Source organism: Oryx dammah, unplaced genomic scaffold (genome assembly GCF_014754425.2).
Source record: "Oryx dammah isolate SB20612 unplaced genomic scaffold, SCBI_Odam_1.1 HiC_scaffold_9, whole genome shotgun sequence".
Taxonomy (NCBI): Eukaryota; Metazoa; Chordata; class Mammalia; order Artiodactyla; family Bovidae; genus Oryx; species Oryx dammah.
Genome location: NW_024070193.1, coordinates 5,246,453 through 5,272,213, shown reverse-complemented (window position 1 = coordinate 5,272,213; position 25,761 = coordinate 5,246,453). Strand labels below are relative to the sequence as shown.

The window sequence follows — 25,761 nt, the reverse complement described above, 5'->3', positions numbered from 1 at the left end:
AATGGTTAGGTCCATTTGGACAGAAACTTCTGGAAAGTACTGAAAGGTGGTTGTTGAATCACGACGCCGGGATTCTTGGCCCCCTGAGGAGAAGAATTCAATCCAGGGCCAGAGACGAGGCTTGATCGCTCAGAGCTTTTGTGTAAGAAAGTTTTATTAAAGTATAAAGGAGATAGAGAAAGCTTCTGACATAGGCATCAGAAGGGGGCAGAAAGAGTACCCGCTTGTTAGTATTAGCAATGAAGTTACATACTCTCCAGTGAATCCAAAGAATGTCTGGAGGTTGTAAAGACCTCACCAGACCTACTCCCGTAATTTACATTTTAAGATAACAGAATTAGCTAGAAGGTTTAATCCAGAGACTGTCCTCAGGCAGAATACATTGTTTTTATATAATCCTAAGGAATGTAGAGAAGGAAAAAAATTTGTCCTTTCTTCCTCCTTGAGAATTCCAGACCCCTCTCTCCTTGGGGACTCCTAGACTTCTTATCAGCCTGCCTAGGAAATGACTCAGTACCACAGGGTAGTGTTTTTTGAGCTCTTAACTTGTTTAAGTTGCTGAGTGTGACTTAGTTTTATTGCTGCTGCTGCTAAGTCGCTTCAGTCGTGTCCAACTCTGTGCGACCCCATAGACGGCAGCCCACCAGGCTCCCCCGTCCCTGGGATTCTCCAGGCAAGAACACTGGAGTTGGTTGCCATTTCCTTCTCCAACACATGAAAGTGAAAAGTGAAAGGGAAGTCGCTCAGTTGTGTCCAACTCTTCACGACCCCGTGGACTGCAGCCTACCAGGCTCCTCCGTCCATGGGATTTTCCAGGCAAGAGTACTGGAGTGGGGTGCTATCACCTTCTCCAAGTTTTATTTCTAGAAAAGCCTAAAATTGGTAAGTTTGGGTGGTAGATGCAGAGGGTTTGTCTTGCTTGACATGCATTATTTCAGGTAACTCCTCCCTGGATATTTTGGTCACCACTGGGTCTCTTCTACTGCTGGGATTCTTGTTCATTACAGTTTCAAGTAATGAGACTGTACTCAAAGCCTTTCCTCTTTCACCAGAAGTGATGCAATCCCATCTTGTGTGAAACTCTTTGGGTTTCACATCCTGAATAAAACGTTGACGATCAGTGGAAATAAGCTTTCAGCTTTGTAAGCTGAGCCGAGGCCTCAAGTCTCTCCTGCACCATTTGGGATTATCCGGGCAAGCCTGACTTTTCAGGACGCAGGTACTGTTTGTGTCTAGGTTGGTTACACATGAATGACTTTGTACCTGGGACTGACTTCCTCCTCCTCCAGGATTCCCTCCTGATCGTTACATCTTAAGTCTTCCTTCTAGTTGAGGGACAGTGTGACACAGACGTTGCACAGGTGCTAGGCGATACCTTTTTACTCGAGTATCCTGTTTAGATGTTTCCAGCAGCTTCCTAACCACCCGTTGCTGGTGTTGCTTAAGACCTTTCCATCACCCTAAGCCAGTAAGGCAGCACTTCAGCAGCTGGACACCAGCCACATCCTCTTGTGAAATGGGCTCTTGGGTTCTGTTCAGAATTTCTCAAAGACCAAATATGTCAGAAATGAAGCCTGGGCCTCTGATTTGTTTTAATATTATTTATTTGGCTATGCTGGATCTCATTTGTGGTGTGTGGGAGCTCGGAGTCTTAGCCACTGGACCACCAGGGAAATCCCAGCAGTGTGCCTCTTATGCAGATTACTTTCTAGTCCATTCTCTTCTGTGGTCCTCCTCTTTTTCCTGGCTACTCAAGTGCTGTATGGAATAGAATTTTCTCTTTTGTCTTTGGCACTGGTAAAATTTCATCTTGGTGACCTTTGATGCCCTGGAGAAGGGACTGGCTGCCCACTCCAGTATTCTTGCCTGGAGAATTCCATAAACAGGGGAGCTTGGTGAGCTGCATTCCGTGGTACTTCAACATCTTGGTGACCTTAGCAGGTCATCAAAATGGGTTACTGTCGACTTTCAAGACTAACTTGCGGTTGATTGTGAAGTACGTGTAGGGGTCTGATGCCCCATCCCACAGAGGATTTCCGATGAGATCTGTTTGTACTGCTGTTCTGCTGGGGTGTTGATTCTTATCTCTCTGAACGTCAGTGCCGTCTTCTGTGAAACCAGAACTGTCACTTCTTAGGACTTTGGGGAGGAGCTAACGCAGGCGCCCACCCCTGCCACAGCACCTGGCCCCAGCCTGTGCTTCCTAACTTCCACTTTCATCTCGTGGCAGAGGACTGTTGATCCTCTAGCATGCAGTGGTTTATTGGATGTGAGAGGGAGAAGAACTGAAGATGACTTTGAGGTTTCTTCGTGGCTATATGGTGGTGCTGTTTAATAAACTAGGACATATAGGAAAATGGACACAGTTTCAGTGAAAGGAACATTCAGTTTTCGATTTGTCAAGCTGAAGATGCCTGTGAGAAATTCAGTTTCAGCCTTTAGAAGACACGTTAATATATGGTTGGAGGTTAGCACTAGAAATACCATCCTGGGATTCATTGGCATCTAGATGGAAATGGGTGTATAAAATGAAAAATTTGCTTTGGGGAAAGCTTATAGACGAAGGAGAGGGCTGAGCACGGAAGCTTTCAAAAGCCAGCAGTAGAAGGAGAACGCCAGCTGTGTTGTGGAGGGACAGAGGAGAAGGGAGCGATGGAGAAACCCGCAGAACCAAGCAGGGGACTGTGAGGGTGTTCTGTGCCAGTGTTTCTCACAGGGCGGGCCCCAGGCCGCCAGCATGAGGGTCTGTTTCTCCACCGGGCACTGAAGGCACAGTGCCCAGGACCCACAGACTTTTCTGGGGCCTGTGAAAACTGCAGTGACCCAAAAAGGTGAACATTCTGCAAGCGCAAAGCTATGAAGAGCCTTTCAGACAACAGCCAGAGATGGTTTAATATGAGCCAAGGTGCATTTAAATATGTTTGAAATGGTTTAGAGGTCGCTCTGTCTGCCTGTGTGTGCATGCTCAGTTGTGTCCAACTCTTTGAGACCTCATGGTCTGTAGCCCACCAGGCTCCTCTGTCCATGGGATTCTCCAGGCAAGAACACTGGAGTGGATTGCCATTTCCTTCTCCAGGCAAGAACACTGGAGTGGATTGCCATTTCCTTCTCCAGGGGATCTTCCTGATCCAGGGATCGAACCCATGTCTCCTGCATTTGGCAGGCCAATTCTGACTCCAGAAGTAAGAGTGCTGCTGTCCTGAAGGCTTCAAGATTGCATCAAACTCGAATCAGGATCCCCCGGGGCACCGGTCCCCGCCACCCTCTCTGTCCTTTCTCCCCTAACCCGCCACCCCCCAATCCCCTAGCAAGTGGATCCGAGGCATGTTCATTTTTTAATAAGCCCACAAGGAGGTGGAAACACTTGTTCAGTGCTGGCTGGTGTGATGTTGTGCATCCATGCCAAGGCTGCAGCATGTCCAGGCCCTGCTTGGAGCCTTCCCCCTGCTCTGACCTGCCCGCACCTCCTCCGCCTTGTTTTTCCCGGGTTTAGGTGGTGCTCACTTGCATTTTACCATATAAATGCTATTGGACTAGAGCTCCTTGTCTCTCTGATATCCAACATGTTTAGAGAACTGAAGGGTTTTTAAAAATCTTGGCCCAAAACTCACGCAGAACCTCTCTGAGTAGACATGACCTGTCTTCTTTTATTTATCCCCTCTAGTGTGACTGTTCATACGTCCCACTGCAGACATGCTCATCTGTCTTGGGGCAGTTGGAGACTCAAGTGACCTCATCAACGTGTGCCTTTGGAACTGCAAGTTCCTCTAGGGTAGTGCTTCCCCCTACACCACCACCCCATCACCCCAGGGTCTGTGTCCCCTCCCCGCCCACCCACGAGAGTGTGCAGGGGACATAGGGAATTACATTGAACGTACGCCTGCTGGCCAGGACGGCCAAATTTATTTGATGATTTGAATCGGTGATGCCATCCAACCATCTTATCCTCTGCTGCCCCTTCTCCTGCTCTCAATCTTTCCCAGCATCAGGGTCTTTACCAAGGCTCTTCACTTCAGGTGGCTAAAATATTGAAGCTTCAGCGTGAGTCCTTCCAATGAATATTCAGGGTTGATTCCTTCAAGATTGACTGGTTTGGTCTCCTTGCAGTCCAAGGGACTCTCAAGAGTCTTCTCCAGCACCACAGTTCAAAAGCATCAATTCTTACGCACTCAGTCTTCTTTATGGCCCAGCTGTCATATCCATACATGATTACTGAAAAGACCACAGCCTTGACTATTTGAACCTTTGTCAGCAAACTCATGCCTTTGCTTTTTAACACACTATCTAGGTCTGTCAGCTATACCCTAAAACAAAGTAAAAAAGTAAAATTAAAAAAATAAAGTAGATATAGTAAAGTGCAAATTTCCTGCATTTGAAGGATAAAATGTGAGATTTCAAAGCAGTTTTGATACCATGGTTTGGGTAGGGGAACTTCATCCTTCCTGGCCGGGTGCTCAAGCGCTGCCTCACTCAGAACCCTGACAGCTGGCATTGCTCACTGGCTGGACTTCAGGTTTTTGTGCTTGTAAAGTTCCCTGGGGCCACACAGGATGGCTCGAAGAAGGGATAACACTAGCGCATCAGTCAGACCAGCGTGCGAGAAAGAAAGATGCCCCGAAGTGAAGGCCAGGGAGGTCCGCTGTGTCGCCCAGAGGCTGACTGCGGCAACGTGGCCAGGAGCCTGGGGTTGCTTTCCAAAGCTATGTCTTCAGGCAGCTTCTCAGCCTCTGGTCACTTTCTGTTTCTCTGTGTCAAGTGTGGTTACAAATGGCCTTTCTCACCATATCCTGTGCATTGTTGCCGTGATTTGTTTCCAGCCGGCGATAGCGAGTGGTGGCAGCTATGGGGGACCCCGGCCTCTCCAGATTGCAGTTCGCCCCCTTCAGCAGTGCCTTGGATGTCGGCTTCTGGCATGAGTTAACCCAGAAGAAGCTGAATGAGTACCGGCTAGACGAGGCTCCCAAGGACATTAAGGGCTATTACTACAACGGTAGGCGATAGGAAGCTCCATTCTTTTCCTCTTACCTTCTCTGCCCAGTGTAGGGTGGGATATCCTTGACTTTTACCATTAATGGTATCCCCTGGTTTCTACTTTACTTCCTGACTTTTTGACCCATGTTCGTTTCTTTTCTCCTTATTAGGAGAAGAAAGGGAGAAGCCATTGTATTAATCGGAAGAGTTAATACCCATTACTGAGTATTGCTGGGGAAGGGGATTAGAAACATTTTCCCCAGTGAATTTTTGCGTTAATATTCTTGGCAGATACCTTGGATTCACAAAAGCCATCATCTGCAGCTGAGTCCTTGTTCAGCTCGGGTGGCTGGAAATTGGATGGGGCCCTTTGGGCTTCACCAGAAGAGAGTGATCCACAAATGTTTTTGTTGCAAAGGCTGCTGTGACTAACTCATGATTGAACATGTAAATGCTTCCTTCCAGGTGACTCTGCAGGGCTGCCAGCTCGCTTAACACTGGAGTTCAGTGCTTTTGACATGTGAGTATTTTTGATCGAAATCTAAAATAGAGAATGCTGATTTTTGCAAGGAATGAGGTTTCTTAACTTTCATTGTAGGTGGGCCATGGGGCGATCCCCAGAAGTTTCCGGTGAGCAGGGCTAGCATCTCGTGGTTCTGTTGTACCTCCCATGGCATGGAGACAAGTGCTGGGTGCTCAGGACTATCTGGTTCATTTTTTCAGCACGTATTTATCACCTATTAGGTGCAGCAGTGAGCATTTATTAGACTACTTCTATATACAAGTTACTGTGCAATAGCATTGTAGGGATGTACAAAGAAACGTGACATAATGTCCTCACAGAGGTGTCTTTGACTAATTGGGGACCATGGGGGAGTTGCTGGAGAGAAGAAACACATTTATTGAGTTAATTACTGACTTATTTTCTAGAGATAATCCTTTCAGACCTACCAGGTGTGGTTTTCTTCCCTTTCGAAGGTGAGGAAACCACGAGTCCAAAGGTGAAGTGACTTACCCAAGTCATTTAGACATGGCTAACTTTAGGAAACAAGGGTGAGAGAAAAGTGACCTGTATTTCTGAGGTTGCAGTCTGAGTAGCTGCGGGCAATTTCCTATTTTCCGTAGAAACCGAGAAGCCAGGAGGTGGATGTAGTTTGGGGAGGAGGTAGATTTGGTTTAGGACATGTTAAGTTAGAGCTGACAGAGTCCAGGCTGTAAGATAGGAAGAGGCTGTAGCATGAGGAGAAGGAAGGGCAGTGACAGGGACTGGGCCTGATCAGGGAGGGCAGAGACGCAGAACTCGCCAGAGAGATGTGACTCGCTGGAGAAGAGCCAGAGATGATGTTTTCAGCAAGGAAAGAGGGTCAACAGCAGCAGAATCAGAAAGGCTAGAGTTCAGTCGCTGGAATTGTTGACGGGGTTGTGTGAGAAACTAAATTCTGTGCCTGGGGGCAGAGCAGAAAGCATGTTGAGAGGCTTTAAGATAACTGAGAGCTGGAGGATTACAGGCTTCCAGGAGGGGGCCATCTTTTTCTGCTCCCTTGTGTGTTTGCTGTGTGAGGGTGGGGGATAAGGGGAGCATGAAGAGGTATTTGTAAAGACCATCTAAATACGGAGATAGTCAAAGATTCAGCGTGTGAGCCCTTGGACTGCAGCACGCCAGGCTTCCCTGTCCTTCACAATCTCCCGCAGCTTGCTCAAACTCATGTCCATTGAGTCGGTGATGTCATCCAACCATCTCGTCCTCTGTCGCCCCCTTCTCCTCCTGCCCTCAGTTTGCCCAGCATCACGGTCTTTTCTTATGAGTCAGGTCTTCGCATCAGCTGGCCAAAGTACTGGGACTCCAGCTTCAGCATCAGTCCTTCCAATGAGTATTCAGGGTTCATTTCTTTGAGGACTGACTGGTTTGATCTCCTTGCCGTTCAATGGACTCTCAAGAGTTTTTAGCACCACAGTTCAAAAGCATCAATTCTTCATCACTCAGCCTTTGTTATAGTTTAGCTCTCACATCCATACATGACTACTGGAAAAATAATAGCTTTGACTTTGTGGACCTTTGTTGGCAAAGTAATGTCTCTGCTTTTTACTGTGCTGTTTAGGTTGGTCATAGCTTTTTTTACGAGAAGCAAACATCTTTTAATTTCATGGCTCCAGTCACTATCTGCAGTGAGTTTGGAGGCCAAGAAAATAAAGTCTCTCCCTGTTTCCATTGTTTCCCCATCTATTTGCCGTGAAGTGATGGGACGGGATTATGGACTGCAGTCTTCAGGCTCCTCCACCCATGGGATTTTCCAGGCAAGAGTACCGGAGTGGGGTGCCATTGCCTTCTCCGTAGTCAAAGATTAGGGTATTTCAAATAAAGTTTCCCTGGAATTTGAAAACAAAAAATCTCTTCAAAAGTCAATACATTTTATTCCTCTGTCACAATCAAATTGTGAAACTAAATTGCACAACTTGAATCGAAAATGATGTTAGTCTTTGTACCTTTAAAAGATATGTTTTGATGTTTCTTATTCCCTTCAGAGCTTTCTTGCTCCATAATAAATCCTTGTGATGGCGCGTCAGAGCAAAAAATCCTAGTCACCTCTCTCCTGCATCGGCAAAGACTGACTGACTTTTGGAGCAATCACAAAATAATGAGGAAAATGCATTCAGCCTACAGTCTCAAATTATCTGAGGCTAATAAATGGGGTAGTGTAGTTCTAGTATAACCTGGAGGGTCCAGCATTCCTCACCAGCTGCCCTCATGCCTGTCTTTTTTTTTTTTTAATGTATAATTTGATTTATTTATTTATGGCTGTGCTGGGCCTTGTTGCTGTGTGGGCTCCTCTCTGGTTGTGTGGGCTTCTGATTGCGGGGCTTCTCTTGCTGCAGGGCACAGGCTCTAGGGTGCGTGTCCTTCAGTAGTTGCAGCCCGTGGTCTCTAGAGCACAGACTCAGCAGTAGTGGCACACGGGCTTAGGGCTTAGTTGCTCTGCAGCACGTGGGATCTTCCCACATCAAGGATCGAACCTGTGTCTCCTGCATTGGCAGGCGGATTCTTATCCACTGAGCCACCAGGGAAGCCGGCTCCTGTCTCTTCTGACACTAGATGAAAGCTTATTATTTTTTGAGTTTCAGTAATTTTATTCTTTGGCACAACTAATTAAAGAAAAAAAAAACTATTCACAGAAGTTAGGCTTGATCTTGTTGCAAAATCCAGGTTTCTTAAACCTTACAATCCAGAGATTTTAGTTGAAGGAGATAAAGTCTGTGATCCTGTGGCTGTGGTTTTCACCCAGATGGCTCGATTTTCTTGATCATCATTTGTCAGTTAGCTGCTGAATATTCACCATGCGTGAGGCTCCATGGTAGGTACTGGGGGAGATGAGCAAGAATTACGACATGGGAGTCCTGGAATGGAAGCTTGATGGCTTGGAATCTGCCCCCGATTAACTGCCTTACCTGGAATGAGTCTTTTTCATTTTCTCAGCTTCGGTTTCCTCATCCGCAGCTCCCAGCTTCTAAATGTTCCTTTCAGTTTTAAAAGTCTGATTTTCTTCCTTTCTTTTTTTTTCATTTAACTTTTTTGTAAAAGTCCGTGATTTTCTGACGCCCCCTTTCTTAGGATGGCTGGTGCCATGGTCTAAACGTTGGTGTTCTTCAAAAGCACGTATGTTGTAAACCCAGGGCCCAAGGTTACAGTCTGAAGAAGTGGGCCTTTGGGAGGTGGTGAGGTCAGGGCTCTCATGCATGGGGTTAGTGACAGGGACCCCAGAGACCTAGCTTACCCCCTCCACCCTGCGAGGACACAGCTGAAGCAGAAGAAGCTCTTCTCCAGGAGCTGGTGCTTTGATCTTGGGCTTCCAGCTCCCAGAGCCGTGAGGGATAAACGTCTGTTGTTTGGCAGCCCCCCAGTCTGTGGTGTGGTACAACCTCTGCTCGGGCAGACTGAGACAGTCAGGAAGTTTACTGAAAGCACTCGGAGCTCCTCTGGAGAAACGAGGTCTTTGTATCCAAATTGTTTTTCTCATGATTGTTCTTTCTTTGCGTTTATTGCTGAGCATCTGCGTGGGTTTGTAGGGAAAATCTCTGTGCATTTATTCATCAAACACTGAATGTTTCTTGTGTGCAGACGTGTAGGTGGTAGAAATACAAAGACTTAAGCAAACGGGACTCTGGAGGAGCTCTGCATGGAGGTGGAAGACAGGTATTAGCGTCACAGGGTATGCAGTGCTGGAGCAAACATGGGGGGCTGATAGGTGGCTCAGAAATGCTTATTGATTGCTTCCACTGTGTCTTGATGATAGAATGTGCTGGGCCCTGGGCATACAGAGAAGCATAAGATGCAGTTTGGAGAGCTAACAGCCCGAGTCCTCATCTATAGATGCCAGGTGTACCTCAGCTTTGCACAGCACCAGAGAAACCTCTTGCACTCTGAGATCCCGGAAGCCAGATGAATCTCTACCAGCAGTGGGCATCACAGGATCCCATTATCTACCTTGTTTCGGCTGAATTATCAGTCACACTTGACTGATCGGGGCCGACTGTCCTGCCCTAGAGGGAGCTGTCTTAGGCTGGCACGCTGATGAACCAGCCCCCGATATGTAATGGCCCTAACACAGAGGGAGTCTGTTTCTTACCCGCTTAGTAGTCCAGGTGGGGGTTGGGGGCGGAGGCGGTCCAGTCTTTTTCTGTCTTGTGGCTCCATCATCCTGGAGGGCTTGTGTGCTGCTGAGAACGGAATTGTCACCTTCCGGTGGCAAGAAACAGGAGGCACAAGAGAACCAAAGTGAAAACTGAGGAGACACACCCAACTCTCTTAAAGACCCTTAATGGCCTGGGTGAGCGTGGGGTTGGGGGGCATGTATCACCCCACTCACGTTCCATCAGGCAGAGCCAAGGCCTCACCATCTTGTAGGGGAGGCTGAGACATGGTGCCGAGCTACAAGCATCAGAGCATCACTTCTATATAAAGAGAGAAAAATAGACTTTGGTGGGCAGTCTCTGTATGGATTTAAAGCTGGTTAGAAAAAAAAAAATTCCTTTGAGGAACATTTACTTAGTTATTTATTTTTAAAATATATAGTACCGTTTCAAAATGGTTTTTAATTAATTAATTTTTGGCATGCTGAGTCTCCGTTGCTCTGGTTGTGGTGGGCAGGCTTATCCCTGTTGCGGAGCAGGGTCCATAGGCACGTGGACTCAGTGGTTGTGGTACACAGGCTTAATTGCGCCGTGGCATGTGGGATCTTCCTGGACCAGGGACTGAACGGTTGTCCCCTGCATTGCCAGGCAGATTCTTAATCACTGGACCATTAGGGAATCTCAGCATTTACCTAATTAGTGATAAGACATATTTTCCTTTTCTAAGCTTCAGGTTGGGCTTAGTAAGATAAATAGAAGGCATACCCTTGCGTTCAGAGACCTTAAACAGTAGCTGAGGAAATACGGCTCATTTGCTAGATCATCTGTGCAGGGCAGGGGGCCCTCTTATTCCCCACCATCTTGCCAGCACCTCACTCAGGTCTGACGTGGACTGGCCGCTCAGATAGCCATTGGTGTCAGTTGCAAGCAGTCTGAGGGCCTGGCTGTCAAAATGGGAAGTGGCATGGCTGGTGGAAAGGCACCCATGGGCCCCGATAGAGGACACGATGAACAGCAGCTCAGAGATGGTGACAGAAAGCAGGAGACCATGCAGTCGGGCCTCTAGACTGAGCGTGACTTGGATGCCAGAGCTCCCGCAGGCAGATGAGGCTGTACACACGTGGTAAAGGCTTCTCCAGATTCGGTCCATCCCAGTCACCCTCACCGCCTGTCTGTCCTGGAGGATCTGGCCACGTGCCTGCCTTTGCCCAGGAGGTTCCATAACAGCTCTCAGACTTTCCTGAGTCATCACTGTGAGGCTGAGCGATGTTGAGGGCCTGGTGTCCAGAGAAAACGTGCGAGGCTTCAGGCCTTTGTAGGATCCTGTGTTTTCCCCAACTCGGGTTAGTGTGTTCACTAACTAGTTAGAGTTCACTGTAGGCTATAGGACGTGGGGAAGATGTCTAATTCTAGTTTTCTAAAACAGCTTATTGAGGTATACTTTACGTACCATGTGGACGTCCCTGGTGGCTCAGACGGTAAAGCGTCTGCCTGCAATGCAGGAGGCCCGGGTTCTACCCCTGGGTCCGGAAGATCTGGAGAAGGAAATGGCAGCCCATTCCGGTACTCTCGCCTGGAAAATCCCATGAATGGAGGAGCCTGGTAGGATACAGTCCATGGGGTCCCAAAGAGTCAGACACGACTAAGCGACTTCACTTCACTTTATGTACCATACAATTAACCCATTTAAAGTGCACAATTCAGCACGTCTTAATATGTTCACGAGGTGCAGCTGCCACCACTGCACATTTTCGCCACCCCAGAGGGCAGCCCTGCACCCTTTGCAGTCACTCCCCATCCCTCCCTTCTGCCTGTCCCCCGTGCTGGGCAGCCACGACTCTGCTGTCTATCTCTATGGATTTGGCTGCTCTGAACATTTCACAGCAATGGCATCACAGCAAACTAAACTCATACATGTCCAGGCGTAGGATTTGGACTAAACTCTCTAGTTTCCAAGTCTAGGGCTCTTTCCAGTCCTCCTCTGAGCCACCTCTTTCTGGAACAAGTGGAACTTGAACCTGGAGAAACTACTGGACTGGCTTACCCTCCCACGATCACATTTTAAGTTCTTTCCTCTGGCTATCTCCCTGGGTGGAACTTTAAGCCTTGAAAAATGCTTCTCCTCTGAAACTCTCCTCTGAGACTCACTAATGAGCTCACACGAGGGCCGATGTCCTAGCAGCTGCTTGAGTTCTCGTGCTTTAGTTTCCTCTGCTCTCACAGCAAGGCTTCGGCCCAGCATTCGCACACCCAGGACATCTGGATGCTGGGAGGGAGGGTACCACATTCGATCAGAGCATCCTTCTCTGTTTCTCTAGCCATTTCATGAGGCCATGTCTGCGTGTAGAACCACGTCTGCCTGCAGAAGCCTGGTTTACCAGCTGCTGCGCTTCCTTTTTCTTCCCTCTCAGCCTAGTCTTGTCCTTTTCTGATTTCTTTTTTCTCCTCCAGTCTGTCCTTGATGTCCTCATCTCACCCGAGTGAGGAATATTCTTCTGTTGTCGCAGAGTGGTGACAGATACAGCCTATGAGCCACGGACTCCTCAGCTCCCAGAGGCAAGCTCTGGCCTTTGGAAGTTGCTTCTCCCAGGACTTGGCATTTGAGCCTTAGAGATAGCATTTGGCAGAACCTTCTCACCCGTTGCACCCTCCACACCTGCTGAGGGGGTTTAGAGCTCTCTAAGCCCTCTTCCCTGAACCCCATTCTACTGAGACTTGGAAGGGCGAAACGCTGGGTCTGAAGAGCTGCCGTCGGTGTGAGCAGTGCGCATCCTCTCTGCAGTGGTTGTGACCACAGTGTGCGTCTTGTGATAAGGTGACCGCTGTTTTCAGTTAACAGCTATAACCTCTGAAGGGCTTCCCAGGTGGCTCAGTGGTAAAGAACCCGCCTGCCAATGCAGGAGACGCGGGTTCGATCCCTGGGTCGGGAAGATCCCCTGGAGAAGGGAGTGGGAACTCACTGCAGTGTTCTTGCCTGGAGAAGCCCATGGACAGAGGAGCCTGGCGGGCTACAGTCCATAAGCTCACAAGGAGTCAAACACGGACTGAGCAACTGAGCCCACACACACAACCTCTGACATGCAAATTAATCATTTCGGAGGTGACACCAGGTTTTCCCACATCTGGGTTGTGCTCAGAATCATCTTATTTTTCTCCTCTCCTGACCTGGGTTACTCTGAGGCCGGGGGGCTGGGGGGGAGGGGACAATGTACAATGTGACACCCACGTGGCACGAAATGGCCATGCAGACATCCAGCGTGCAGTGCAGTCAGGAGGAGGCGACATGCCCCTGCCTTTGGAGAGCTTCCTGTCCCCCAAGGGGTGGGATTGTTGGTCTTGGAAACACTCTAAAATAACTATGCTCGTGATCAGAGAAGAGGGGATGGATGGATGGCTTCCTGGAAGAGGAGGATTTGCAGCAGGGTGCTGAAGCCTGGGAGTGCTTGAGTGAGGAGTGGGCAACACAGATCCTTCGAGTCAACAGTTCTGAGTTGAGACCCCTGCCCTGCCTGTTATGTGACCTTAAGCAAGTTACTTAATCCTTCAGGAGGGAGAACAAACTCCTTTCAGAAGCGAAACCTTATACCCAGGTTCAGTAGAAGCTCAGTAAATAAAATCTCTCTTTCAGTTTAAAGATGGGAAAGAATTTTTTTAAATAGGAAAAGAGCTTATATCTGGGGGGGGCCGGGGGGGGGGCAGTGGAAAGACAGCATGCAGAGACATTAGGGGAAGGGGAATAGAGAGGCTTTGGTGGGTAGAGCGCATGTTTTACTCCTTATGCAGTGATATTCGTCATTTTCCAGAGAAATGTAAACCAGCCTTCTCTTTGCCCTGTAGAGCACGGTCCTTGTCTCTGACTGTCTTCTGGTTTGTTTGTCGTTTGCTGGCTCTCCGCGTCCCAACTGTGCCCATTAACCACGTTTCTCTCATGCCCAGGAGTGCGCCCACCCCAGCCCGCTGCTGCCCGGCGGTCGGCACACTGTATAATACCAACACACTCGAGGCTTTCAAGGCTGCAGATAAGAAGCTACTTCTGGAAGAAGCAGCAAACGAGGTTAGCTGGGAAACGTGATGTACCTGTTGTCTTGTCCATGGTCCTGTGGGCACACGGTCGCAGACCAAGTGTCTGACTCTGTCACAGAAGCTAGCGTGTACCCGGCGCTCAAGCTCCTCAGGGCCTTCTGCAGTGACGGGTGGGTCAGGGAGGAGACAACCAGGCTCTTGCCTGAGGAGAAGGTCACAGCAGAGAAGGGACGCGCTCGCCGGCTCTCCCCAGTTAGCGCAGCCTCTCTGAGGGCGCCAGCTCCGTGCCTGTGTCTCGTGGATTTGGGTTCTCTGTTCCTAGTGCCTAAAAGAGGCTTTTTAGTCCTAAGTGCTGTCAGCTGTCAGAGCCCATCATGTCTCCCCCGCGCCCTCAGGGCTAAATGGAAAGGCCCCGTGGGACAGCCCGGCCTCCGTGGCCCCATGGCCCCGTGGCCTTCCGTCCCGTCTCTCTTGCCCTCACCGTCTCTGACCACTCCCGGCACATCAGGGAGCATTCCTCCCTCCACTGCTTTCTGTGGCCCCTTCTCCCTGGAACTCGATGGTTTTCTCTGCCTTGAGTGTCCTTCCTTTCCTTCTTCACATCTGAGTTAGTGTGAGGAATAAATGGGGGGCGGGCGGCTTATCCCCGCCCTCTCTGCCACCCACGTCATCGATGAGCTTCACCCCAGTGAGTCTTAGTTATGTGGGGGCCGTGGTCAGAGAGGGGCGTCCCCTTCCTCGGGCCTGAGGAAGGCATCCGTCCCGCCCCTCGTGATGGGGGTGATGGTTGCCTTCCTCGGCCTGCGGCGTGACTGCTCATGGGCTCCTGTGTGTTTCAGAGGCCGTCTCAAGAGAGTGGGTCAGGAGAGTGGGTCTCGAGAGAGTGGGCCGGGTCCTAGGCTGTCATTGGAAACAGCAGGCTGCTCCCCACGGGAACCCCAGCCCCGTCCCGTGTCCGGGGCTCAGCCTCCCCTTCGGTTTGTCGGACGCGGGGCCCGCTCTTCTGGGCTCCAGCTTCTCCAAGCTCGCTGTTTCCACAGCAGGACCTTCTCTCTGCTTGTTTCCCTCTCCCGCTCGTGTATGTGCCGGGGTTTCTGGTGGCACAGCTGCTGGTTTGCTCAGTGGCACGAAGTTCAGCCACCAGTCTTAGTTCCTGAAACGTGTGACCGGGGCTGGCTTCTGCTTCCAGTCACAGCCCTTCCTGAGTATCCATAGACTTGATTTTTTTTCTCTTCAGGGAAAGATTATCCCAAATAAGGCTTTTAAGAAATGCCCTGTAGATAGTTCAGGTCACGGCCTCTGGAGCCCATCCCTGGCTCCTTCCCCTCGCCTGTCCTTAGCCGAGGTCAGGGCTTCTCCCAGGTACTGTCCGCCCGTCTGCGAGATCCCCTGCTGCCTGGCGGCTTACAGACATGGGTGCCCGGCTCTCTCCCAGGCTCTCAGCTTCTGGAGGGCGGGGACTGTGCCTCTTACTTCTGTAGCCCCGATGTGCTTGCTCTGTAGTCGACAATAAGTAAACATCTGTGGAAGGCAGTAACCAAGGCATGAACGGGCTGGGTTTCCTCCCTGATGCTGAGACCCAGCAAGAGAGGAGATGCTTCTGGACTTTCCTCTGTCTCTGCAGGGGGCCCGGGATGAGTGTGCTGGGCCTGTGGGCAGGAAGGCGCACTGCCTCGCAGCTCCGTGTGCTCCTGGGAGGGAGGCGGGAGGAGACCCCGGGACCTGCCTTGACGCTACTCCTCCTCCCGGCAGATCTGGGAATCCATCAAATCGGGGGCTGCCCTGGACAACCCCGTGCTCCTCAACAAGTTCCTCCTCTTGACGTTTGCGGTAAGTCTGTGGGCTCAGCAGGGTGTGGACTGTGGACTGCCCCGGCCAAGCCCAGGGCACTGGTGGGACAGGCTGCTCTCTTCTCTCAAGTCACATCTGCTAAACAAATCCTTGGGTGCTTGGTGACCTGGTAGTGGCTGGTGTTTCTCACTGATGCAAGATTAATTCATTCTCCCCGATCGCACTGGTGGCTCTTGCCTGGTTTATGTGACAGAGAGACCCAGCTCTCGTCATCTGAGAACGTGACAAAGTCCAGTTCCGGGAGCTGGGTTCATCGCTGCTAACGTCTTTAAGTTCAGCGCCGCAGAGCTCAGTTGCTGGGTCCATCGACATAAAAAACAAGTGACGACTCGATGATCTAAGCCATCCCCAGGTGACTTCTAGACAAGAGCAGGGGTCACCCTGCCTAGCTTGTCCACACAGCTGTGTTGCTGTTGTTTTTTTTTTTAAAACAAAGAAAATGTTTTATGTAAGTGAGATCTAGTTAAAGTGAACTTTAAGGGTGGCTTTGAAGAGAAGAAATCACATTAGGGGAACAACTGCTGCCCAGGGAAGCAGGGGGAGGGAGCCTTGGTGATGGGGAACATGGCAGAAGGTGAGGGCTGGTTGCTTTTAATAGAAGTGCCAGCCCACACACACGCGTATGCATGTGTATACACACATATGCGTGCATGTGTCTCCATATATCTCCGCAGAGAGCTCGTTTGCCCTTTATAATTATGTTGACATTATAGTGTTCTGTCAAGTGTGTGTTCTACAGACCTTTTTACATCTCGGTTGTTTTCAGTATTCACTATTTTATTTTGCTTTTGACCGCGCTACGCAGCATGTGGGATCTTAGTTCCCCAACCAGGGGTCGAACCCACGACCCCTGCACTGGAAGCAGTTTGAACTACTGGACTGCAAGGCAAGTCCCCAGTATTCACTATTATTTTTAAAAAGTTGCAGTGAACATTGTCAGCCACACTGATTTTCTTTTCCCGCTTATTTCTTTAGAAGATAACCCACTGAAGTGGGCATGTAGACGCACTGATGTGGACACGCATTAAGTGCGCTGGTTGTTCACCCCAGCTTTATCAGCTCCGGGTGTTAATCCTCTTCCCTACATTTTTCTTTTTTTTTTTTTTGGTTTGCCAAGATAGAGGTCTTGCCTTCCTTCCTCCCCCGTGAACTCGTCCTCCATTTCTTCCTCCTGCTGCCTCTTTGATGCACCACCCGAGGCAAAGGGGAGAGAGAGAGAGGATTCAAACTGGGGGTCATACCCAGAGTGGGGGGCGGTGGGCATGGGGGCCTTGCAAGGAGCACGTTTCCTAACAAGTTAAAGTGCTTTCTGTGCGTCAGTGGCAAGATAGAAAAACGCCAGATACTTCAGGGGATTACTAGACACAATTTGGCATTGATATTTTGTAAATTGAGTAATTTTGTAAGGATAAATAAAAGCAGTGCTAACTAAAGTTTTTTTTGTTTTACTTTACCATCAATACATCTTCTGTATTAAGGGTTCTAGCGAGTAAAATCTAATGGACAACTTGCGTTTAATGAGAAAATAGCATTGGATCTCATTTAAAGTTTTAAGGCATCTCTCAGAGTCATTATGTGAGTTGGCCATGTTGCCCTTTCTAGTGAGTATTCTTAGCCTACGTTTAAAAAAAATTAAAAAGTCTCTGTCTTTAGAAACCGTCAGACATAAAGAGCTTTATGTTTGATGTAATTGAGGTCTCTTGTATCCTGAAAAGCATCCTAAGAAATTCAAGCCTTTTGACTCTTGAAGATGACCTGATAAGAGCTTTTAGAAACTGCCAAGGCCTTCATCTTGAATCGTTTAACCTTTCACTAAAGATCAGTTATGACAAATCATTTAAGCACGCGGAAGAGATAAAAATCTCTAGAGGTGTTTTTCTTTCCTTTCTGTTCTTTCTAGGACTCCAAGGTACAGACACTTCATTAATTTCCATTTTGCACCTTGCTTTGCTGTTGTTAAAGGGAATTTGTCCTTAGTTGACCAGTTAGTGACAGAAATAAAGACTGTGGAAACTATAATGATTAGTCTTTTTCATCTGGACATGTGTTTATGTGTAAGTTTGTTTTTAAAAAGTCAGCTAAGTATGACTCCATTTGTTTGGAAAGTCCAGAATAGGCGAATCTATACAGACTGAATGTAGGCTAGGGGTTTCCAGGGGATGAGAGTGAGGTGAATGGACAGTTTCTGTGAATGATATTTCTAACTAATAAACCAGTGGGGAGTTTCTGCTATTGGGGTTTCTTTTGGGGGCAATAAATACATTCTGAAATTGGTGGGGATGGTGGTACAGCCTTGTCAGTATACTAGAAAACCGCTTAATGTACTTTAACATCTTTAACATGGTGGCTCTTTTTTCGGCTTCATTGCCTTGTGTGGGCTCTCTCTAGTTGAGCGGATGGAGGCTCCTCTCGTGCCCGGGCGGTGCCCAGGAGGTGCCCGGGCTTCTCACTGCAATGGCTTCTGTTGCGGAGCACACGCTCCCGGGCATGTGGCCTCAGTAGTTGTGGCTCCTGGGCGCTAAAGCACTGTCCAGTAGTCGTGGCGCTCAGGCTCAGTTACCCCGAGGCACCTGGGATCTTCCCAGACCAGAGATCAAACCTGGGTCCCCTGCATTGGCAGGCAGATTCTTACCCACTACGTCACCAGGTAAGTCCAATTGGGTGGCCTTTATGGTGCATTAATCATACCTCAGTGAGAAGTCATCAAGCATCTGTCCCCTCCTGATTCCTGGCAAGATCTGAGAGGAAATGTCAAGTAGCGACATAAACTACAAAGTGGTCAGTGGTAACAGGCTGGTGGGGAAGCTGTCGAGTACCCACATAGCCACAGGATCCTCCCACATGAGTGACTCAGGCCACATCTGCTACAGAAATTCAGAGACAAGAACATTGGGCCTGAGTGGGGACAGCCTCACAAGTCACAGGCCCTTTCTCGCTTCCCCTGGCTGGGAGCAGCCACACACACCCCTGAAGGCATGGTCTCTTCTGTCGTCGGTGCACCCTAGTTCTTGGAACCTCTTCTGTGAGTCATCCAGCTACTCACGTACTTGTTTCCTCTCTGTTCCCTGCAGTGACTGAGCTCCGTGAGGGCTGGACTGCATTTTCTTCGTCTTCTTACTGCTAGAATATCTAACATTTTGCCTTGTACACAGCAAGTGCTTAGTTGTTGACTTGAATTTCACCAGTACGACATTTCTGAAAACACAACTTACATTATCTCAGGTTGTGCGTAGTTCGCTCTAATAACTTCACTAGCATGCTCAGTTCATTCAGTTGTGACAAGAGTGGTAACTGTGGGGAAGTTGTACCTCCACAGATGGCACGCTGGGTACGCCTGGTACTGTGGACAAGAGCTAACGTTTTGGAAGTAGAATTCTACTCTCCTCTCTGCCACTTAGTATCTATGTTGAAGCTTTCCACCCCTCTCTAGGCTTCAGTTTTCTGTCTATAAAATGGGCAGATAATAGTTACCTCCCGGGGTGATTTTATATGTTAAACAATGATGACAACAAACATCAGTTACTTTTTGAATACTTTCTGTTAGGAAGTGATTGATAAGATATGTCTATCCTGATACATTAGTGTGTGATGTGTGGGGACATTTCAGATAAACCCGGGGGTTCTGTCGTGACAAGCCGGTTTTGTCTGGCGTGCGTTAGTTTTCCTGTCTCACGTGGCTGTCAGGCGGTCAGCGTTCGTAGGCGCACCTCCGTGTGACCGCCGTGCCGTTCTCATGTGTTCTCCTGTGTCTTCCAGGATCTGAAGAAGTACCATTTCTACTACTGGTTCTGCTCCCCCGCCCTCTGCCTTCCAGAGAGCATACCCCTCATTCAGGGGCCGGTGGGCTTGGATCAATGGTTTTTGCCAAAACAGGTATCAACAAATAAAACAAAATGCAGATCAAACTGAGTTTAAATGTGCATGAGTGGTTCATCTAGCTCATTCTAAAGACAGACCTGCCCTTGTCTGGGTGAGGAGGCGGGCTCTGGGGCACGAAGAGCAGACTTACTCTCACAGTGTTTTGTAAGCGCGTGTGAAGCGTGCTCAGCAGCACTTGTCCGGGTCCTTGTGACCTGTGTTGAGATGCTAAGCCAGTAGGTCCAGGTCCTCGTGACCTGTGTTGAGGTGCTAAGCCAGTAGGGAGGAATTACAGGAACACTTTGAAAGACTGCAGGAATTTGCCCAAGCGTGATCTCCACTCTCAGTGGAGAGAGTCTTTGCAACCAAAGAGAAGACTTCTTCCTTCCTTTGTGCCAAGTTGCAGAACTTCTACGTTAAGGATGGTCCCTACAGAGCTAATCCTTGCAGTTTAAGGAAGATAATAAGGTCATTAGAGGTGGTTCCCAGAACAGCAGTGCCAAACCATCAAGTTGGTAGAAGACAGACCCTCAGCCGCCAAGTTCCGATTGTTGTCGAGGCAAATGCTGAGTGTCAAGATGACTTGAATTCACGAAGCATGTCACTGACTAAAGCCTAGAAATCCGAAGCCAGGGAGAGCCCTTGTTAATTAAAAAGCTCATTTGCTAAGATAAATCAAAGGTTGTGGTTCTGTGGAATGAATTTTCTAAGGAGAACTGTAAGTGGGAACAAAAGACTAGGCCTGGGGATTGAGTACTGATGGGTTTGAGGTTTCTCTTAATGGGAACAAAAATGTTCTCAAAGTATTGTGACAAATCCCTGTGGACGTGCTATAAACAGCCTTGAATTGTGCTTTGTGAATGAGTCAGTTGTATGATAAGTAAGAGAAAGCATGTCTCAAGGGAGCTATTGAAGATTATAGAAGGGGTCAGGGCAAAATCCATCCGTGGTAGACTCATGCTTGGATATCACAGGCGAGACTTAGTGTCTGGACACCTCTCTAAACCTTTGTGGTGGAATCTTAGGGAACCGGGAGCCATCACGCTAAGGGTGCCGTAAAATATTTGTGAGTGCTCCTGTCTGAGACACTCCGCCATGCATTATCTCAGAGTGAGGTGGTATGATTTGGGGCACTCTTAGGTTTGGTTGCTGCAAGAGAGGAACAGGGGTGTGAGCAATCATTTCCAGTCTTCTGGCCTGAAAGTACCTTTTACTGTCTGTTAATTTTTCTCAGTTCAGAGCTAGGTAAGTAGTTGTCTAGAGAATAACTCAGTGTTTCCTGATTTCAGATTCAAGCCCTCGAGCACGCGTATGATGACCTTTGTCAGACAGAAGGAGTCCCAGCACTGCCTTACTTCCTAATCAAGTATGATGAGACCACGGTGCTAGTTTCCTCGCTCAAACACTACAGCGATTTCTTCCAGGGTCAAAGGACAAAGGTCAGAGAAACTTTGAGGAGCGTTTTATTATCCAATAAGAAAATCTGACATTCATGTTACGATAGACCACTGCGAAATTCAGGCTCATTTAGGTGTCTTAAGCCTTCCAGAGAAGGTTTCAGGACATCTCCGTATCTTCACCGTCCCCCACCCCTGCATTTCCCAAATCAGGACCTCCTCCAGGTTTTCTTAGCTCTGTGGCGCCTCAGAGTAATTCTGGATTCCTCACTTCCTCAGTTTTTCTTCCTGATACACTTTCTGTCTGTGTTTTAACTCATTGCCAGAGCTCTTGCGGCAGTGCAGATTTTGGTCCTCTCGTTCCTGGTCAGTGACGGTCTCCACCCCGCAAGGATCTCCCTCGGCCCCATCACGTTCCCTGGGATGTTCACTGATCAAGAGCGCAAGACGCCTGCCTTCTGCCCCAGTCCACCTCTCCCGCCTCATCTTCCCCTGTTTTCCTCATGAGCCAGTGGTCCTGCTAAGCTTCTCTGGTTCTCACCAGGCAGTCCCTCTAAGCAAACAGACCCAGAAGTGTTCCTGTGTCTGTCTTTGTCCTCGTGTTGTTTGGATTTCCTGAAGGAGGTCCTGCCTGTGGGGATGCTAAGAGACTCCAGTTGTCAAAGCCCTGCGTCCATGGAGAGGCCTTCTCCTGGTGTTTCAGGTGTGACTTGTCCCCTCTGAGCTTGCCCTTGCCCCGGTCTCCCCCGCCTCACTCCCCTTCTCACTCCCTTGGACACACTACCTTTCATGCTGTTGGACTGTGAGCTGCCAGAGGGCAGGGACCGAGTCCCACACGTATCTGCCTCAACATGGTGGCCAGCCCTCGCCTCAGGCCCTCAGTAAAACTCTTGAATGAGGGAAGGAGTACTGTAAGTGTCTTTTAGATGTGATGAGATGGATAGGAAGCTGTCCTAGCCGTATTAAGACACTGAAAATTAAAAATAAAATATTGATGATGAGTATCATGCAGGTTTGAGATCAAGTGGGAGAGTTTCGGTCGCCATGTAGGTATGTCAGAGCTGAGACGAGACAGGCCTCTCGCTGGTGCCCTGGCTCTTCCTTGGCCTGAACTTCAGGTGCCTTTTTTTTTAAAGTAGATTTTTTTCTTTCTCACCTACACTAGCATTTTCTTTGTCAGAGGGAGCCCTCTTTAGATTGATGACTGAGGGTTGGGTTTTTATTATAATTCTTGCCCCAAGCCCCACTGCTGTCAGGTTTGCAGACCTGTAGCTAACTTAGCGGGAGAAGGCAGTGGCACCCCACTCTAGTACTCTTGCCTGGAAAATCCCAGGGACAGGGGAGCCTGGTGGGCTGCAGTCCATGGGGTCGCTAAGAGTCAGACACAACTGAGCGACTTCACTTTCACTTTCATGCATTGGAGAAGGCAATGGCAACCCACTCCAGTGTTCTTGCCTGGAGAATCCCAGGGACGGGGGAGCCTGGTGGGCTGCCGTTTATGGGGTCACACAGAGTCGGACACGACTGAAGCGACTTAGCAGCAGCAGCAGCAGCTAACTTAGCAGCAGCAAGACCAGTCGTTGGTGCTTCGAGGCCCCGTTGTGACAGCAGATGGGGCAAATCGGCCTGGCTTTGAAAGCGGCTGGGCTTCAGGTTGTGCGTGGTGAAGACGTGGTCTTCCCCCAGAGGGCAGCTCTGCCAGAGCAACAGTTGGCAGTTTAAGGGGGCTTTCACGTGCTCTGTTGTATAATAGCTTCATGACATAGGTATTCTCAGTACCTGCGTTTCCTGTTTTTATTTATTTTTGGCTGTGCTGGGTCTTTCTTTGCTGTGTGCCTGCTGTCTCTGGTTGAGCTTGCAGGGGCCGCTCTCTAGTTGTGGTGGGCAGGCTTCTCATTGCGCTGGCTTCTTTTGTTGTGGAGCACCAGCTCGAGGGCCCGTGGGCTCCATAGTTACGGCACACGGGCTTAGTTGCTCCGAGGCATGGGAGATCTTCCCAGACCAGGGATCGAACCCACGTTCTCTGCATTGGCAGGTGGATTCTTAATCACTGGATCACCAGGGAAGTCCTGCATTTTCTCTCTGACACAAATGAGACTCAAACGGCTTAACTGTCTGGTTCCGAAGCCCATGCACTTTCTTCCAGTCCATTCTCATGTCGCTGGGGGAGAGGTGGACCCTGCTTGCTGTTTGGAATCAAGTAGGTCTGACTTCCAGCGTTGCCACCTTGTAGGTCTGTGACCTTGGGAGGTGCGCATACCCTTGCGTCACCCAGGTCTCGCTGTCGCGTGGTGGTAACGCTACCACCTGTGTGTGCATGCTTGCTCAGTGGTGTCTCACTCTTTGAGACTCCATAGACTGTAGTCCGCCAGGCTCCTCTCCACCCCAACACTGCTGACGAAGAAATGCGATGATGTGGATAAAGTGCCCAGCTTCCAGCAGGTGGGCAGTGCGTGTCCACTTCGTTCCTCCTCAGTAGCAGCCAGTTTTTAAAGCCTGAACAGGTCTCTGGCGTCTCCTGTGAAGTGGTTTGGGCAAGTTGGCGAGGCCCCTGACCCAGAGGCCAACCACCACCTGATTCGGACACGGCATCCTTCACTGAGTTAAGGCTGTATCTCAGGAAAGCCTGGCATGGCTCAGCGCATATCATGAACGTCTCCTGTGAGCCAGAAATCGTGAAATATGATTGCACCTGTTCTTGTGGAACCCAGGTCCTTGTAGGAGCGATGAGACATCGACTCGTGGAAAGTTAGCTAGAAATTCAAGTCACAGAAAAGACGGGCCAGCGAGATGACACAGACGATACTTGGTGGTTTGTCTGTGCCTCTGTGTCCAGTCTTGTTCTAGGAAGGATTGCCAGAGGCTACACAGACTGTGGACTCTCGGGAGTTCCGTGGCCTCACGGCCGACCTCCCTTCTGTGGTCCTGGGTGTCCCACCCAGCCCCGCCATGCTGCCCAGATGCATGTTCTCACACAGCAATTGGATCGTGTCCCTCTGCTACCTGAAACCCCCCTGTGATTCCTGTGGTCTTCAAGACAGAGTTAGGAAGGCTTAGCGTTCAGGGCCTCCTCAGACCTGGCGCCTGCCCATCCCTCCCACCTCGCCTTCGAAAGCTCCCCAAGCTGTGCCCTCCAGACGCCCCTGCTGCCCTCGTCTCCTCCCCATCTTGCCCCCCTCTGTCACGCCGGCCAGTGTTCCTCCTGCTGCTGGCCAGTGTCTCACCCCCTCCCTTCCCAGTTCACACCCTGGAAGCGCTGGCGCGGTCCAGGCGCTGTTTGACACCCCTTTTCTGTGTGCTCGTAGCAGCCTGTCTCTGGGCACTGACTGGGCTTGCACACCATCACTGGTTTGCCGCAGGTCGTCTCAGCTGGGATCCCTGATCAGCCCGGAGCAGCGGTCACACCGAGACCATGTAACACCCCACAGCACATGCTCTGCCTGTAGCGTGATGCCAGATACTTGATGGGCACACGGTTTGTGCGTGAATTCAGAGAGGAAAGAGCTGCTGATTCTCGTGGACAAGCATGAGGCTGGTGAGCACGGAGACTTCCCAGCAAAGCAGGGCTGGAGCAGAGCCCCGAAGGCATGAGTGCTTCCCTGGTGGCTCAGCTGGTACAGAATTCAATGCGGAAGACCCAGGTTCGATTCCTGGGATGGGAAGATCTCCTGGAGAAGGGAAAACCTACCCACTCCAGGACTCTGGCCTGCAGAATTCCATGGACTGTCCATGGGGTCGCAAAGAGTTGGACACGACTGAGCGACTCTTTTCTTTCTGGAGACGTGATGTCTGTGAAACCTAGCTCTCACTTCACTTGAGCCCATTCCTGCCTCATGGTGTGAACCCTGTTCACTTGCTTTCACATAATTCCACTTTCTCTTTCATGTTCTTTGAGTCATGAACTTTCCTTGAAATTTTTTATCCTGTTCTTCGAGAAATAGGCATTCTTTTCAACATGAATTCCTGCCTTTGTGCTCCAGCTTCCTGTTTTACTCTATTTCCTGCCTCCTTCTCTTAGCAGGGACTTTGACCCTCGAGAAGCCCCTGCTCCTCTGTGAGCCCTGCCGTGGTGCCTTCACACAGAAGCTGGAGAGCCGCTGGAATCCCCCCGGGGTTTCTCTCCTTTGAGTCTGCTTTCTCTTCTGGGAAACCTGGTGCCCACAACCCTACTGACCACCGTCTCCAGCCTGAACTTCCCTCTGGATCCTGGCCTGCATTAGCCAACCCCCTGCCTGCCTACTCCAGCACCTCAAATTCAGTATGTCTGAGTTGAACTCAAGGTCTTCACCCCAAGTCTGGTCCTCTCCTGGGCATCGCCATCTTATAGGGACACTGTCATCCATCTGGTCACGAGAGCTGGGAATCTGGGCAGCCAGCTGGCTGCCTCTCTATCCTCTACCAGCACCATATCCGTGGATCTCACCTCCTAAACTTCTCTCTGTCTGCCACCTCTGCGTTTCTTCTGCCACCTGCCCAGCCTGAGTGTCACGGTCTTTCATCTGCTTTCCCGCAGTAGCTTCCCAGTGGGCTCTGCGTGCCTGCTCAGGCCTCCCTCCAGTCCGTCCCCATGTCATTCCAGGAAGTCCCCTGAAAAGCAGATCTGATCATGTCACTCTCCAAATGAGGCAGAGCAATGCTGTCTCTCCTGTGCTCTAAGAACCCAGGTCCTCCGTATGGTGTGCAGAGGACCCCACGTGCCCCAGGCCCTGTGTGGATCTGTCCCTGGGACCCCCGTGTGGTGTGCAGAGGACCCCATGTGCCCCGGGCCCTGTGTGGATCTGTCCCTGGGACCCCCGTGTGGTGTGCAGAGGACCCCACGTGCCCCGGGCCCTGTGTGGATCTGTCCTCGGGACCCCTGTGTGGTGTGCAGAGGACCCCACGTGCCCTGGGCCTGCGTGGATCTGTCCCCGCGACCACCGTGTGGTGTGCAGAGGACCCCACGTGCCTGGGGCCCTGTGTGGATCTGTCCCCGGGACCCCTGTGTGGTGTGCAGAGGACCCCACGTGCCCCGGGCCTGTGTGGATCTGTCCCCGGG

At 50.0% G+C, this 25,761-nt stretch overlaps 1 protein-coding gene across 4 annotated transcripts in view; it reads left to right on the top strand.

Moving 5' to 3' along the window:
• Positions 1-25,761, top strand: part of ATG7 (autophagy related 7) — a 268,416-nt gene that overhangs the window by 18,836 nt on the left and 223,819 nt on the right. For 2 of the 4 annotated variants that reach the window (XR_005722153.1, XM_040246755.1), the window contains exons 2-7: positions 4,818-4,990; positions 5,437-5,491; positions 13,534-13,651; positions 15,373-15,450; positions 19,228-19,344; positions 20,619-20,768. Coding sequence is in view for 3 of the 4 variants with exons in the window: in XM_040246755.1 (XP_040102689.1) it covers positions 4,843-4,990; positions 5,437-5,491; positions 13,534-13,651; positions 15,373-15,450; positions 19,228-19,344; positions 20,619-20,768 (666 nt within the window). In the remaining variant the exon portion in view is untranslated. Of the gene's footprint in view, positions 1-873; positions 1,220-4,817; positions 4,991-5,436; positions 5,492-13,533; positions 13,652-15,372; positions 15,451-19,227; positions 19,345-20,618; positions 20,769-25,761 lie in introns of those variants that run through there. The other 2 variants (XM_040246756.1, XM_040246757.1) reach the window with 2 other exon arrangements.